The sequence below is a fragment of the Mustela erminea genome, chromosome X (genome assembly GCF_009829155.1).
Source record: "Mustela erminea isolate mMusErm1 chromosome X, mMusErm1.Pri, whole genome shotgun sequence".
Lineage (NCBI taxonomy): Eukaryota > Metazoa > Chordata > Mammalia > Carnivora > Mustelidae > Mustela > Mustela erminea.
Genome location: NC_045635.1, coordinates 35,266,139 through 35,282,298, shown reverse-complemented (window position 1 = coordinate 35,282,298; position 16,160 = coordinate 35,266,139). Strand labels below are relative to the sequence as shown.

At 56.7% G+C, this 16,160-nt stretch overlaps 1 protein-coding gene across 14 annotated transcripts in view; it reads left to right on the top strand.

Annotated features, from left to right (window-relative positions):
• Positions 1-16,160, top strand: part of BCOR (BCL6 corepressor) — a 121,567-nt gene that overhangs the window by 79,802 nt on the left and 25,605 nt on the right. For all 14 annotated transcript variants that reach the window (XM_032329821.1, XM_032329819.1, XM_032329827.1 and 11 more), the window contains exons 2-4: positions 10,651-10,776; positions 12,109-12,187; positions 13,184-16,024. In XM_032329821.1, coding sequence (XP_032185712.1) covers positions 10,691-10,776; positions 12,109-12,187; positions 13,184-16,024 — 3,006 coding nt within the window. In that variant the 5' untranslated portion in view covers positions 10,651-10,690. The remainder of the gene's footprint in view (positions 1-10,650; positions 10,777-12,108; positions 12,188-13,183; positions 16,025-16,160) is intronic.

The window sequence follows — 16,160 nt, the reverse complement described above, 5'->3', positions numbered from 1 at the left end:
GATGTTACGAGGTCTCAGTGTGGTTTTCAATAAAGTCTGCCAGGGATTGCTGCCATATATGTGTGTGTGTGTGTGTGTGTGTGTGTGTGTGTGTGTACATATCGATATGTATTTTTAAAAATTACCAGCATGAGAAGAAAACCAGACCTGTATGGATCCAGGCCGGTAGTAAGCTACTGTGATCAGGTTTCCTCCGTGACTCCCAGAGGGGAAGTCAGCATTTGATTGAAGCTACACTTGGTTCTTGACTCTCATGGGATGCCTGCTCTGAAACAGGAGCCCTCCCTCTCTCTTCTCCTCTCCCCCCCACCCTCCTCCTCCCTCTTTTTCCCTTCTTCCCCTAAAAGCCTTTGTGCTGAAAGAGCTTCAGTAGGCACGAATCCCTGGTCCCTCTCTAAAGAATGCCTTCCAGCCTTTGCTGACATTGTTTTGTGAACAGTGGGTTTTACCAGGCCAGCAGTTTTTCCCCCGCATCTTAGCTCACTATTTTAGAGGTAAGAGTATGGCCCTGGTGCGCCTAACTGCGCTGATTTCCACACCGTAGAGCCGGAGGCCTTACCTGTAATCTGAAGACACCTTAACCTTTACCCTATGTGCCCCCAGATGGGGTGAAGATGGGGAGAGCCAGGACCCCCCGGGGTCATCATTGAGGGTCTGTTTGTTTTTCTCGGGCAACGGAGGCAGAGGGTGGAGAAGGGGTCTGGTCAGAGAGGAGGGACGGGTCCGGCCTTGGGTCTGATTTAAAACTTGGTCTCACTGGAGCAGCTCTTAGGCACTCAACAGTTCTGTACAAATGCAAACTTGAAATAGCTCTAGGCCTACGTCATTTAGGACAGAATAAATGAAGTACAGAAATGTCCAAACTATGCAAATCTTGGAGTTGTCTGCCCTCCCATAAACACATGACAAGTGCCAAGGCATTTCCAGTCAAAACAGCCGTGGAACCAGCAGCCTCCGTCCTTTGTATTTATTATTTTATTAACAGCATTTTACACAGCAGTTAACAAGCACAGCCGTGCCCGCTTTGCGCCCCAGCTCGCTCTCGGCAGACTGGGGGGGGGATGCTGGGTGGAGGGTGGTGGGGAGGGGTGGTCCCTAAAGGAGCCAGCTAGCTGGAGGAGTTTGTGCATTTGGGTAAGGGAAAAGTATAGCGTTTGGGGCTTTCTGCTGGTCCGAAGGAGAGGACAGCTCAAGTGAGCCTTTGGAGGAAGAGATCCTCTATCTCTTCCCGAGAGGGAAGTTGCACAGATGTGGTTATGTCTGGTCTCTGCCGGGATTCCAGAAGGTGAAACAGTATCTTTTCAGGATTCTCTCTAACCATCAGTTACTGGAGATTTTCAAAGAGTAAGTGTTTGTCTGCTATCGTGAGTCTATATCCTGGTGGAAAGTTTATAACGAAAAGTAATGCCTTTCTTAAGTCATAAAATGAGCCTTGTATGATTATTTAATTAAAATCTATTTAAGGACCGATTAGGCGTGTAATTTGCGCTAATAATGACGATTATGGAAATGTTCGACTTAACCAAAAATCATAAAGGAGACATTTTGATCAGTGGGGCGGCCAGTAAGTACGCACAGAGTTGGACCATTTTTTTGAGGCGTCCGAAGGCCTGGGGCTGCGGGCGGCAGAAAGTGCAGAGCCGCCTGGCCTCTGCGACCTGGCTCAGGGAGCGGCTGGCCTCCCTGCCCTGACCCGCAGCCTGGCCGCGCCCCCCCTCCCGGGGCAACCTACGCTTTCTGAGCATAGAAAGCGACCCTGGGAGTCTGAACCACCTCCCTTCCAGCCGAGGGTGTGGGGGAGGGGTGCTTCTCCCCCAGCCACCAAGAGGGGCAAACTCTGGGAGAGGGCTGATAAACCAAACCGAAATCCTGGTGACATGGCTGTGCTCTTGCGCTTTTACAATCAGGGGCGACAAACTGCACACTGCCTTGGCTAGCCTCGGCTGGAGCTGGAAGGTGGGGGGAAGGGGGGGTCCCCTTGTTCCGGAGAAACCTGCCAGCTGCTGGGCTTGGTGCGAAGGCAGTGGAGGCAGACACAATGCTGCTGTTGTTGGTTTGATCTCGAACTGTGGATTGTTAGTCTGGCTTTAACTATGCGGTAAGGGGGGAATGTGAAGGCTGTTTACAGCGAGTGCAAATAATGTGACAGCTGTTGGTGCACGAGCGAGCGTGCGGACGGCTGCAGAGGTGGCCGCTGCTTTCTGGCCACGGTATCCTTATCCTCTCATGAGGGAAAAAGTCAGCCATGCGGCTCACCGCCCCACACAACACCCCCCCCCCACCACCATGCGCCCCAACACACACCTTGATGGCTCCCAGAATCAGTGTGGAGGTTCAGGTCGGTGTGTGGTGTGTCGTGCTTTAGGGGGATTGAACCGCGGGGTGGTGGGAGAGAGGGCCCACAGGGTCCCGAGTGTCCCTCTCCAGAGGGGTGTGGCCAGGATCGCTGGACCTTGGTCCTCAGGTGCCCGGAGGCCGGATTTTTAAGACTGGGGAGCATAACTTGCAGCCCTAAGGAAGTTTGTTGGAAACAATGTGTTATTAACTGAAGGCTTTCTGGAAGTTGCAGAGACGCTTTGGTGGCCCTCTTTTCCCCCTTGGAAATGGCCCTGCTAACTGAGACAAGTTAGAGAGACAGGTTGGCGCCACGTTCTGTGCACTCACCACTCTTTTCCTCGGGGCTGGAAACACTGTGCATTAGGTTCAGGACCCAGAAGGGGGTGTTTTGGGGGTGTGAGGGTGGAGAAAGGGGTGCATTTTGGCTTCTGATTACCCACACCCCTTAACCTTCCTTCGCAAGCCCTCCCGCTTCCAAGAGCACATTGGCCTTCAGCTTCAGGACACAAAGATGTGGCCCTGAGGTGTGCCCACGGCGCTTCCCACTCTGACTTGATCAGTTAGATGCCCACAGCCACGGGCTTCCTCTGAGCTCCCGGTGGCCCACTAGGTGCTGGGAGGAGGCTCCAGGGTGGGAGGGAGGGCAGTTGGTGGTGGCAGTCACCCCTTGTCCGCGCCAGTTCTGGAGATGCAGAACTGGCCCAGGCAGGTGGGTTCAGGATGGCCAGAGACCCTGTTGGGCCTGCCTCTGAGGAGTCCTGGGGCCAAAGGGGTGTCAGAGTTGCTCCCCCCCACCCAAGGTGGGAGCCCGCACAGCCCTGCCCCCCCCCCCCCCCCCCCGGCTTTGGAGGATCATTTAGAGCTGATTGAATTCTGTAGCATGGCCTTTCTCTGTGACTGTTCCCCGGGTGTACGGCCTCCAAGGACAGCTGCAAATGGAGTTTGTTGCCCCTAGCCCCCCAGGTCTCCCCTCTCTGAATCCTAACGTGGACTTCTGCATCCGGTTGGGTTCCCCAGTGGGGAGCTGGGAGATGCTTCTGGAGTGATACATGAACTTCGGTGCCAGTTCTATAAATTGGTCTCTTTTTATGACGTGTGCCATTTTCTGTAGGAATGTTGCTTGCAAAACGAGTTTCGCCTTGGAGGAAAGGCGGAAAGATAAACAAGCCTGTAACGCCAAAACACTGGCAGTCTTTCCCTCCTTCCAGCTCTCTTAAAGCAGCCGGGCTGTATTTCCAGGATTAGACTCGTGCTTGTGAAGAGGGACTCTGGTTGGCTTTTTTTTTTTCCCCAAGCAAATGCAAATTAGAGAAAAATAATTTTCTTTCAACGATATGCAATGTATTAGTCACTTGTTATCGTGCTCCGAGGCAGGCCTCATTTGCGCGTCTGCCAGCTCGCTCACATCTGCTCGGCGCTGTTCGGGGCATTTTAACCTTGGCGGTGTCGTGTCTAGTCCCACGGATCAAGGAGGAGTAATTAAGGTCTGAACAGCTACAGAAATTCACGGGCCCCCTTCTCTGCCGTCGTGGTTCCACAGCTTTGTTGGGGGGGGGGTGTTCCGAATCCCAAGATTGAGTAGCAGACATGGGGTTTCTTTTGTTCCTTGTCAAGAAAGTGGGAGCCCCCTCTTGTCCTCTAACCCTCATCCCCAGCCCTCCCAGAATTCGCAGGCAGCGCACAGTCAGCCAGGGAACCCAGAGTGCGGATCACGGGCCGTGTGTGAGGCATCTTTTTAGTGTAAAAAGTTCCTTTGTGCCTCCCGGTTACTCCTGATAGCTGTTGTTAATATCTTCACACTATAGCTTGTCCCTTTGGTGGAGGAGGGGGGGCATGGAGTATGTTGTATTCCTGCAAGACCCTGGTGGAGATGGCAGTGCATGGACACCCCTTCTGGAGTTGGGATATGGATGGTTTATTCTGGATTTCCCCCAGGTTGTGCAGACTCCCAAGTGGCAACCCGACTCTCCTCTGGTGGGATTAGCCCAGAGGAGGTGTGCGGGTTTTTTTTGGGGGGGGGGGTTGAGAGTGATTAATCGCATTCTGCCCAGGTTTTCCTGTTCTGGGCTGCCTCCTGTTGAGGGACACCAGCTTCCAGATGGGCCCTCTCTTGCCCACGTGGTGGTGTGGGGCACAACCCTGAAAGAAAGTGAAAGGAACAAAAACCCAAGGCGGTGGCTTGCTTCGGTGTCAGGGGAGAAGGGGAAGTGTCCCGTGTTGGTCCAGTAGGCCACCCTGGGTGGGGGGGGGGTGGTACATGGCAGGAACCCACCACCGGTTTGGCAGCCATTCTTCCCGTGGGTCCTTGCAGGGGCCTCCCCTCCTGGAACCCCTTCCCACTTTACAGTTGGCTACACTTGGCTAGCCCGAGGCGCGGGCGGGGGGCGGGGCACGTCTGCGGAGAATAACACTCCGGTCTGCTCAGAAGGATCCCAGGATCAGGGCCAGGAGGGTCTGCGTGTGCCCACCCAAAGTTCCTTTTTGTCAGATATTCAGCGGCGGGGGCTCGGCGGGGGCTCGGGAAAGGGGAAGCCTAGAGGAGCGTCGGCCGCAGGGCCCCAGGGGTTAACTAGGGGGGGGCAGGACACTGGGGATTGCGGAGGTCGGGCCGCCTCCGGGAGAGAGCCGGAGTTCCTGGAAGACGGGGCGGGGGAGCGTCGCGAGGGTGTGGGCGTCTGCCGTGGCGCGGCCCCCGCGCGGGGACCTCGGCGGAGGAGCCGTAAGGAGGGGCGGGCGAGCCCGGAGCAGCATGGGTGTGTGTGGTGGGAGAGAAAATCCCTTTGTTGCCGACCGATCGCGCTCGGGGCTGAGGCGGGGGGGAGGGGGCGCCCTTCCCCCGCTCGCCCTGGCAGCCGCCGCCGCCGAGGGCCAAGTTCACCCCCCGACCGACCCCAGTGGCTCTCTCCTCCGACCCAGGCGCCCTAGGAGGAGGCAGGGAAGGCTCTGGTTTGCTCGAAAGGTCAGGGCTGCGCGAGTTTCTCATCCTCCTCGCTCCCTCTCCCCTCCTGCTCCTCAGCTCAGTCTGTTACTAATGCAAAACTTGGGGCGTGGGTGGGGACGCCCCCAGAGGCAATGCCCTGGCTTGGAGTGTGCAGAGAGACAGCGCCTCGGCCGGCTGGATCTCTCCCCCCACCCCCTCTGACACCCTTGGAGGGCTGGTGGACTGAGCCAGCCACCAACATCAGCCACACCCCCGGAAGCCTGTGGCCCTGTCCAGAAGTGGCGGGGGCAGTCTTGGGGTCCCCCTCGCCCGGCAGCTACATGTCTGGGAGGGGGACGGAAAGCAGCCCAGGAGGACCCGCCCCCAACCGTGCACATCCGGGAGAGCGTTTTCCTCTCATCTTCTACCCCCACACGCTCCCCCTCCCCCCATCCTAAAATAGGAACTTCTTCACCCCTCCCTTCCTTGACACCAGGAGAGAAGTGCTGCTGTGCGTGACTCAGTCTGCTCTTGGAGCAGCCCCAGGAAGGGCTCCCGCAGGGTTCGCTTTGGGCTTTGATGAAATCCACACAAGTCTCCTGAAGGTCACCCCTCCCTGGCCTGGGCCCCTCTGTGTCCCTGCCTCAGCCTTCCCACGCAAAAACTGTGCCCCGATCTGGGGATGGCACACAGCATGCCTGGTGGACTCAGATGCTGCTTGAGGGGGTTCGACGTGGCGGGCAGTAGCTCTTGCCTGGCGAAACTTGTCACCAGTGCGATTTAATCCTCTGGAAAACACGGTGCCAGATATTTACAGATGAGGGGACCAAGGTTGAAGAGGTTCGGCCACCTGCCCAGGGACACACTGTGGATGAGGGTGGGAGCTGGGAGACTGGTGGTGGTGATCGTGTTCTTGCATGATCTCCACAGAGAGCCAGCTCTGACGTGAGGGAGTCCCCTTTCCCAGCACACCCTGCACGCAAACTGTCTGGGCTCTCTGATGTCAGCTAGGCCTTCTGAGCCAGGAGCAACCACCCCCCGCCCCCCTCCACCCACCCAGGCCTTCTTGGCCCCTGACTGGATAACCGCCTGATGGGTGCAAGGGGTGCCAGGTGAGAGAGACCCTTGAAGGGGCACCATTACTGCTTGTGAAGGAGTTGGAATGGTTTGATGGTGACTTGACACCTGTGATGTGCAGACTCGAACTGAGCACTGCCTCAAGGGTGGAGGCAGTAAAAGTGGCCTGGTGCCAGGAGGAGCCCAGTGGAGAGACAGGAAGGGTGCCAAACTTGGTCTGATGCTGCCTCCCCCTCCCCTGGCGCATCCCAGCCACTCACGGTCATTGCCGCTTCCCTTTCCAATCTGCTGCTGTTGTCTATCTGGGTAGATCGCCTTTAAAGAAAAAACAGTTCTCTCTGTCTCCTCAGGGCATAATGGTGTCCTCCTGGCCGGTATGGGTGGGATGGTGGTGACTGGTCCTGCTCCGTGAGCCTCTCCTGTCACAAGCTTGGCAGTGCCTCTTCTCAGGGATGACAGCTCCTAATTTTGGTCCCTCCAACCTCTTTCTGCCAGTCATGTCCTTTCACGGGTGTCCACGCCACGCCGAGTACTCGAAGCATAACCCTTGGCTTCCAGAGCAGGTGACTGCCCACGTCTGTTGCGGGAGACCCAGGCCCCTCCTGCTTTCATTACTGGTGCTTTCAGTTAACTGCCATTCAGAGAGCTGGAGTCCATGCTCGGGGGCAGTGGGGCTTTTGCAAAGCCTGGTCTCTCCCCGGAACTGGGTGTTCCAGTGGGCAACCACTACAATTCCTACTGTTCTTCAGAAACCACCAGACTCCCTCAGTCTCCCTGTCCGACCTCTTCTCTCTCAGCCACCTTCCCCATCCCTGTCCTTCATCCTTGGCCCCCATCTCTCCACTACTGGAAAAAGGGTTAAAACCTCATAGCCAGGGTGTAGCTTTAGCAGCTAACATGGAAACAGGTTGGTGCTTGTAAAGTGCTTTTCTTGAGTGACTTCACACATCTTGGCACTTCTAGTCTGCACGTGGAAGAGCGGGGCGGTGGGGGGCGGGGGTTGGTGCACTCAGAGAGAAATAAGGGCAAACAAGCCTCTCATAGTGGCATAGTGCCTGCTCTGTTTGTCATCTAAATCACATTATTTGTCCTCTCCACCACGGCCCAAGGGTCAGCGAAGTCAGTTTTGAAGCACTTTCTCTTAGAGTTTAAAAAAAAAAAAAAAAAAAGACCCCAACTATTTCAACAGCCCCTTCTAGAAGTGGAGTGGGATGAGCATCGCTGTATCTCCGCCTCTCAGTCTTTTTGTTGTTTCTCACCCTGGCGTCCCCTCAGCTCCACATCCCAGAGAGGTTGGCGGGGGAGGTCCCCAGGGCCTCGACCCCGACCCCAGCGGGGTTGGACTCTGTGTGGCCTCTGCCGCCCAGCCGGACGCCTGCCCAGGATGTTCCTGCTGGGGATTCCCACCAGGATCCTCGGGGCTCCCCTCTCCCGGAGCAGGCTCTCACCCCAGAGAAGGGCCTCCTGGCCAGCCCAGGCCCTGGCTCACTGGCCCTTTCTGCTTGGCTCCATCTTTGGCCAGGAACCTGAAGAGTTAAAAGTCTTTAGCTTGTTGCAATGAAATTATGGCTGGCAGTGGCGCCGCTGTTTGTTCAACAGACCTCCACTTTTAAACAGTTCACAAAAAGTTCATGGGGCAGCTCAAGATTGTGTGTGTGTGTGTGTGTGTGTGTGTGTGTGTGTGTGTGTGTGTAGTCAGCAGGATCCAGCAGTGGACCTCCCCCTCCCTCGTTTCTTCATGTTCAGCCTCCTCCCTCTGCCCCCTCCCCACCACTCCATCTGACCCTGTGCACACGCGCTTGAAGCCACTTCATTAGGTCACCTAAGTGTGTGGCATTAATGTTGAAAAGTCCACAGGAAGGGCCCCAGAGGGGTGGGGGTGGGGGTCAGGAGGGCTTTGAAAGCACCCAGTGCTCCCAGATGTCCCTACATCGCTTTCACCCTTCCGTCAAGTCCGGGCTGCCCCTTCTCAGGAAAAGCCCCTTTTTTCCAGGCGGAGGCATGAAGGCAGCACCCTTCCTGTTTTCCTCACTCAGGTGCTCAGAGGTCCTTGTCACAAGGTGTTGGCTAAAGGACGTGGGGAGGTTATGGCTTGTTTAAGGGGAGGCCACTTTGGGGACTGCGGAAGTTTGAGGTTCATGGAGGGGCTCTCGCTCTCTCTCTTTCTCGCAGGCGTGTGCGCGCACGTACACACACACACACACACACACACACACACACACACACACGGTTTTTCCTTTCCTCATCATTTTCTTAAGGACTTGATCTAGTGATGCTTTTTGCTCCTGGTGTAATTTCTGCTTTTCCTACGGGCGCATGGCGGGAGAGGCTGGTTCCGAGCGGTCATTTCCCACTTCTGGTCCCCCTGTTGAAGCCGGTGACCAGGACGCCTGCCTCCTGCCTCCTGCGAACCAAGGAATGTTGCTCTACCTTCCCAGTCAGGCCACCCAGAATGTCTTCCTTTTGTTAGAAGGGGCGGCAGGGGTTAGGGAGGAGACAATCCTTTGGATGTGCCTTGTGGTCATCCCTGGACTAAGTGGTGTCCCCCCGCCCTCGCTTGATCTGTAGGTTTGGAAGAAGGAAGAGAAGCTCATGAGCCCCCACGGAACCTTCTTAAGGACCCCAGCTGGTCTTTTCAGGGCACCGTGTCTAGCCCCTTGGAAGGAGAAGGCGCTTTCTCTGAATCCCACCAGGCCTGCTGCAACTGCCTAGTTAGGCCTCTTCCTCTTCTTCCTCCTCCTCCTCCTCCTCCTCTTCCAGCGCGTCATTGTTGGGCTCCAACTCCGTGCCGCGTGTCTGTGTGTGTGGCTCTTGATTAACAGACGGTGTTCTGTGTATAGAGGGGCCAACGGGGATACTGGTGGACAAAAGGCCTAGTTAGGACAAAGAACTGCTGAAGGACAGACCAGCCTGGCTTTTGGATTCAGGTCTCTCAGGTGCTCCCCCACTCCCAGCCTTAGTTACTCCCAGAAAGAGTCCCCGGACCCCGGAGCCTCCAACCGGGCCGACCTGGCAGTCTGCTCCTTGTGCTCAAGTGTAAAAGCAAGCATTTGCATATTTTTCCCTGCTAACAAAGGAAATGTGTCGACTTCGGGAACATTTGGGCTTTCGGAAACTGTGTGGGTGGGTGTGTGCGGGAGGAGAAAGAAAAGTTCCCCCGACGATCTGCACACACCGCTGATTTCAGAGTCTGCTTTGGGGCCCGGGGAAAGATGGCCTGGCCTGCGGGCCCGGCCTGGACAAGGGAGATGACGATGTGTTTGTGCACTGGGGAATTGCCCAGGGCCATCGGTCCCAGGCATTAAAGGCTCCCTACTTATTAACCCAGCATTTAACAGCAGGATATGGGCTGAAGCGCAGTCAAAAGAAACGGCTCAACCTCCAAAGAGCAATTAAAATCCTGCACGAGGATAAATCACGCGCCGTGATAATCCTGTTAATAAAATGCAGCTTGTCCTGACCCTTCACTCATGCAGCAAACTAGAATGTGATGTGGGTGGGGGTGGTGAGCAGAGAAGGTAAGGAAGGGCGGGGAGAGGTGCTCTCCCCTCCTCTGCCCGGGCCACCTCCCCCTCCCTGTAGGTGGAAAATCGGTGGCGTTTGCCTGCTCCCAGCTTGCCAGTGGCTCGCAGCCTAGCTGGGCTGCTAAGGCTTCTGCGCTCGCTGATGATTTCTTGTCCCCAGCGAGCAGGCATCATGGAATTACTCAGCCGCCTCCCTCTGTAGCTCCCAGGCCAAACCACCCGGGGTTGGTGCTTCATCTGATCGAGGGCTGGGTGGGGTGTTTCGCTGGCCCACTGACCCTGTGTAACCCTCAATCTGTTAAGTCGGTCCACACCACTGCCCCAGAGACACAGGGTAGTTTGGGTTACTACACCTAACTCTTGTGCGTTCCCCCAGACCTGATCCTCTTAGTCCGCGTCCGCCCCCCCCCCCCCGCACCCCAGCGGAAGATTCGGCGTGTGGCCCCCCCAAGATCGCTGCCCAGCAAGCTGCCAAGCGTGTTCCCCAAAGGCTGGGGAAGGACAAGGCAGGAGTGGCCGGGGTGGTGGTGGTGATGTGTGCAGTTGTCGCGGATGGTGTGGCCCGTGGCCCTTTAACCCCCTCCCCGCCCACAGGAAAGTCGCGGGCTGCCCCTGTACCCTTTGGGTCAGGTGCGTTCCCTGACTCCCAGACATCTGTAGACCATTGAGCGCAGCCTGCCTTCCCGACTCTGCATTCTGTATGAATTGCCTAGAAAGCGGGCCTCTCTGGTTCCCTGTTCAGCTCTTCTTTATTCAACCTCCCGGGATTTTTTTTTTTTTTTTTTTAAACAGACTAGACGCTTGAAGAAAAGCTGCCATCCAAGAAGACGACATGCTTTCAGCAACCCCCCTGTATGGGAACGTTCACAGCTGGATGAACAGCGAGAGGGTCCGCATGTGTGGGATCAACGAAGACAGGTGAATGTTCCCTGTCTGGGTGAGGCCTGGGGAGAGAGGGTGGGTGCCGCCCCACCCCCACCCGGTGCTCCAGAGCCCTGCTGAAGCCCCCCTTACCTTCTCAGAGCCAGAGTGGGCCCAAAAGGGGTGGGGGAGAACGATCTCCCGCCTAGCTGGCGGCCCTTGATTTACAGTTTTAACAGGCAACCCGGCTCAGCGAAGCATTGCCGCCCTTTAAAAGATTAGCCCCTAAAGCGGCCTTTCAGTGCACTTTCGTCCTTAATTTATTATTTCATATTTATGAAGGAGAATTAATCCCAGTCTATATGCTGCTTTAACTCTAAATGTCAGGAGTGTGGGCCCAGGTGGATCGGCATTCGATGTGCTTTTAAAACAAATAGTTTGCTCAGTAATAAATGGGGAGATGGCCACCCCTTACTCCATTCAAGCCCCGGGTTTCTCGGTGTCCTCTACCGCCTGCTCGGCGAGGCCATCGGCTCCTGGTTTCAGTCACCCGACAGCTCCGCTGGGCTTCCTAATCAGTGATTTTGGAGTGTGGGGTAGCAGCAGCTAAGCGGCGGGGGCCTGAAGCAGCTCTTGGGGTATCCGCTGCTGCCTGTCAGCGATTTTATCCTGGGGATTTGGAAGTTGGCACCGTACACTTGCTATATCGATGCTGTCTGATAACAAGTCCCAGGACGGCCGCGGCAGCCTGGCACAGATGGGCGGCTTTGCTCTGGAGCCCGGAGCGGCTGACATGACATTTGTAGGCTCTTCGTGTGTATCCCCCGTCGCTGTGAGACGGGCAGTCACATACGGCTTCATTATCACCAGGGAAGCCAATTTTGTAGACCACGGTACCTAACTTTGGGGAAAAGTTTTGAAAGCCCACCCTGGTGAGGAGCACAGAAGTGCCTGGTGTAGCAGGTCCTGTGACTACAGCCTTGTGTCTCCACTTCGGCCTTTGGCCATTGGTCCTCCCTGATGTCTGACCTCAGGTAGAGCTTCGGAGGTCCCTGCTAGGACCGCGGAGCTATGTATTGGCCCCCGTGGCCCCTTCTCCAGAGAAGAGAACAGCACAGAATCTTCGTTTCCCTCGGCGGCTGGGCTGGCCTGGGGCCCTGTCTGGGATTCCCTGGCCCCGTTGTGCCCTGCCTTGCCTTTGTTTTCTCCCAGCCCAGCTGAAGCACCATTTGGGGCCAGCTTTCAATAGGGGCACTGGGGAGGAATTGTTCGGTGAGGGCGGTTTGAGGAACGGAGTTATTAGAAACTGGTCCGTTCGGGGACGATCTGTGAAAGATGGATTAAGTGGGGGAATGCTTTCATGAAGTTTCGTATGTCCTTTTCACGTAGGAAAATTCCTGTAAACGATGGTGACGCTTCAAAGGCCAGACTGGAACTGAGGGAAGAAAATCCCTTGAACCACAACGTGGTAAGAGACGTGGCTTCAGTCTGAATATCCATCGATCTGTAATCCCTGGTGCATTAATTTGCATGCTGCCAAGGGGTCTTTTGGGGGTAGGGCAGGGCCGGGTGGGTCTGAGTAGGATGCTGCTTCTGCAGGACCTGGCCCTCACCGGAGCTCTTCTTGCATTCCCGGTGACACGCTAGCCCTGTCCCAGGAGTGTCCGAGTCAGTCCCATAGTGACCCGGTGGCATATGTGCCTCCTTTTCTTGGCTAAGCCACAGGCTGCCTCCATGCTCTCTGAAGCTCGATAAATTTCCAGCCTCCAAGTAGACCCTTAGGGTTTCCTTTTCCAGTAAAATACGAAACACAGACCCGTCTTCAGACAGCAGGAGAGGAAGTCAAAAGGCACTACCACAGTTTGACCCCTGGCCTCTTTATTGATTTAGAAATGAGACAGCTAAAGTCCTCCTTCCCTGCCATCCCACCAAAGATTGTTTCTTGCATGTTATGTTAAATAATCACCATGCTTCCCTAGCTGGGGGGGGGTGGGGAGAGACCCCAGTGAGCACCACCCTGCCCCCCAACATAAGGGCCTGGGAGGTTCAGGTCCCGTCTGCCCACCCACCCATCCACCCCCGTGTCCGTACCCTATGAGGGCGGTGCCTAGAGTAGTAGAGCTGGCGTCCTCTCTGTGGCAGCCGAGAATTTTTGCTGAGAAAGTGAATTTTCCCGAGTTAATAGATGACTAAATTTAATGTATAGGCCCCAAGTCTAAAGGGATCAACCTTTTACAGGCTTTCAGGATACTAGCTGAACCAAGGTGAGAAGGCAGGCATCAAAGGCTTTTGGATATGTGGGCCAGGGATGGTGGGTCCCCGTGAAGCCTCTCTTTTTAACCCTTTGTGCTCAGATGTGGAGGCTGATGTCCTGTGAGCCTAGCTGTTGGTTTCTCCTTGGGACAGGCCCTACAGCTTTGATGGGGGCGTCACGAGTTAACACCTGTGTTCTTCTTCCACTAAGGTGGAGGCCACTACGGCCCATCGGATCGATGGCCTGGCCGCGCTCAGCATGGACCGCACCGGCCTGATCCGGGAAGGGCTGCGTGTCCCCGGCAACATCGTCTATTCTAGCTTGTGCGGACTGGGCTCAGAGAAAGGTCGGGAGGCTACCACGAGCACTCTGGGTGGTCTTGGGTTCTCGTCCGAGAGAAATCCGGAAATGCAGTTCAAACCGAACACCCCTGAGACGGTGGAGGCTTCCGCTGTCTCTGGAAAGGCCCCCAATGGCTTCAGTGCTATCTACAAAACACCCCCTGGGATACAAAAAAGTGCTGTGCCCACAGCAGAAACGCTGGGCTTGGACAGGCCTGCCAGCGACAAACAGAGCCCTCTCAACATCAATGGTGCTAGTTACCTGCGGCTGCCCTGGGTCAACCCTTACATGGAGGGGGCCACGCCAGCCATCTACCCTTTCCTCGACTCGCCAAATAAGTATTCCCTGAACATGTACAAGGCCTTGCTACCTCAGCAGTCCTACAGCTTGGCCCAGCCGCTGTATTCTCCGGTCTGCACCAACGGGGAGCGCTTTCTCTACCTGCCGCCGCCTCACTACGTCAGTCCCCACATCCCGTCGTCCCTGGCTTCGCCCATGAGGCTCTCGACGCCTTCTGCCTCCCCGGCCATCCCACCTTTGGTCCACTGCGCAGACAAAAGCCTGCCCTGGAAGATGGGCGTCAGTCCTGGGAACCCCGTCGAGTCCCATGCCTATCCCCACATCCAGAACAGTAAGCAGCCGAGGGTGCCCTCCACCAAGGGGGTCACCAGCGGTCTGCCCGGGGACACAGCGCTCCTGCTGCCCCCTTCGCCTCGACCTTCGCCCCGGGTCCACCTTCCCTCCCAGCCCACTGCAGACACCTACTCTGAATTTCATAAGCACTACGCCAGGATCTCCACCTCGCCGTCTGTCACCCTGTCGAAGCCATACATGACAGTCAGCAGCGAGTTCCCTTCGGCCAGGCTCTCCAACGGCAAGTATCCGAAGGGCCCGGAAGGGGCTGAAGGGGCCCAGTCGGTTCCCGGGCACACCCGGAAAGCAGCGGGCCAGGACAGAAAAGACGGTGGCTCCCCTCCTCTGTTGGAGAAGCAGACAGTTACCAAAGATGTCACCGATAAGCCACTGGACTTGTCCGCAAAGGTGGTGGACGTGGATGCTTCCAAAGCCGACCACATGAAGAAGATGGCCCCCACGGTCCTCGTGCACAGCCGAGCTGGAAGCGGCTTAGTGCTGTCCGGCAGTGAGATTCCGAAAGAAACCCTATCTCCTCCCGGAAACGGCTGTGCTATCTATAGATCTGAAATCATCAGCACGGCTCCCTCGTCCTGGGTGGTGCCTGGGCCGAGCCCTAATGAAGAGAACAACGGCAAAGGCCTGCCGCTGAAAAACAAGGCTTTGGACTGGGCGATCCCACAGCAGCGGAGCTCATCGTGTCCCCGCATGGGCGGCACAGACGCTGTGGTCACCAACGTCTCGGGCTCGGTCTCGAGTGCCGGCCGCCCGGCCTCTGCGTCGCCGGCACCCAATGCCAATGCAGATGGCTGCAAGACCAGCAGGAGCTCCGTGGATACTACGCCGTCCGTCATTCAGCACGTGGGCCAGCCCCCGACCACACCTGCCAAGCACAGCAGCAGCACCAGCAGCAAGGGCGCCAAAGCCAGCAACCCGGAGCCGAGCTTCAAAGCAAACGAGAATGGCCTCCCGCCAAGCTCGATCTTTCTGTCGCCAAACGAGGCGTTTAGGTCCCCACCGATTCCCTACCCCAGGAGTTACCTCCCTTACCCGGCACCCGAGGGCATCGCTATAAGCCCCCTCTCCTTACACGGCAAGGGACCTGTCTACCCTCACCCAGTCTTGCTGCCCAACGGCAGTCTATTCCCCGGGCACCTTGCCCCGAAGCCCGGACTGCCCTACGGGCTGCCCACAGGCCGACCAGAGTTTGTGACCTACCAGGACGCGCTGGGGTTGGGCATGGTGCACCCCATGTTGATACCTCACACGCCCATCGAGATCACTAAGGAGGAGAAACCAGAGAGGAGGTCCCGCTCCCACGAGAGGCGCTACGAGGACCCAGCCCTCCGGAACCGGTTTTCTGAGATGCTGGAAGCGAGCAGCACCAAGCTACAGCCAGAAGTCCCCTCCGACAAGAACCTGAAGCCCAGCCCCAGCTGGAACCAAGGGAAAACGGTAGTCAAGAGCGACAAACTTGTCTATGTAGACCTCCTCCGGGAGGAGACGGACGCTAAAACAGAGGTGAACGCGGCCAAGCCGGGCTTCGCGGCCGAGAGCGTGGGCCAGAGCACCGAGCCCAGTAAGCCCCCGGCTGAGCCCACCCTGCAGCCACACCGCGATTTCGTCGCCCTGAGGGAGGAGTTGGGGCGCATCAGTGATTTCCACGAAGCTTACGCTTTCAAGCAGGCCCCTGGCCAGTCAGTCTTCAGCTTAAGCAAGGAGAGCATTCCAGCAGGAACCACCAAGGAGAACCTGGGGCTGCCCGTCTCCACTCCCTTCCTGGAGCCGACTCTGGCGAATGATGGCCCACCCGTGACTTTTGGGAAAACCCCAGAGGATCCCAAACCGTTTTGCGTGGGCAGCGCCCCGCCGAGTGTGGACGTCACCCCTACCTATACCAAAGACGGAGCCGACGATGCCGAATCCACCGATGGCAAAGTTCTCAAACCCAAGCCATCGAAGCTGGCAAAGAGGATCGCAAATTCCGCTGGTTACGTGGGTGACCGATTCAAGTGTGTCACTACCGAACTGTACGCAGATTCCAGCCAGCTCAGCCGGGAGCAGCGCGCCTTGCAGGTGAGCCGTCCCCCCACCCCCAAATTTCAGTGACTTTACCAGTTGTCAGTTCTGTTTTTGTTAATGTGGAAAGAGGATTGGGGGAGTATGGTAGGGCAGGGCGCCGGGCAGATTTTGGTTAATGAAAGCTTATGGT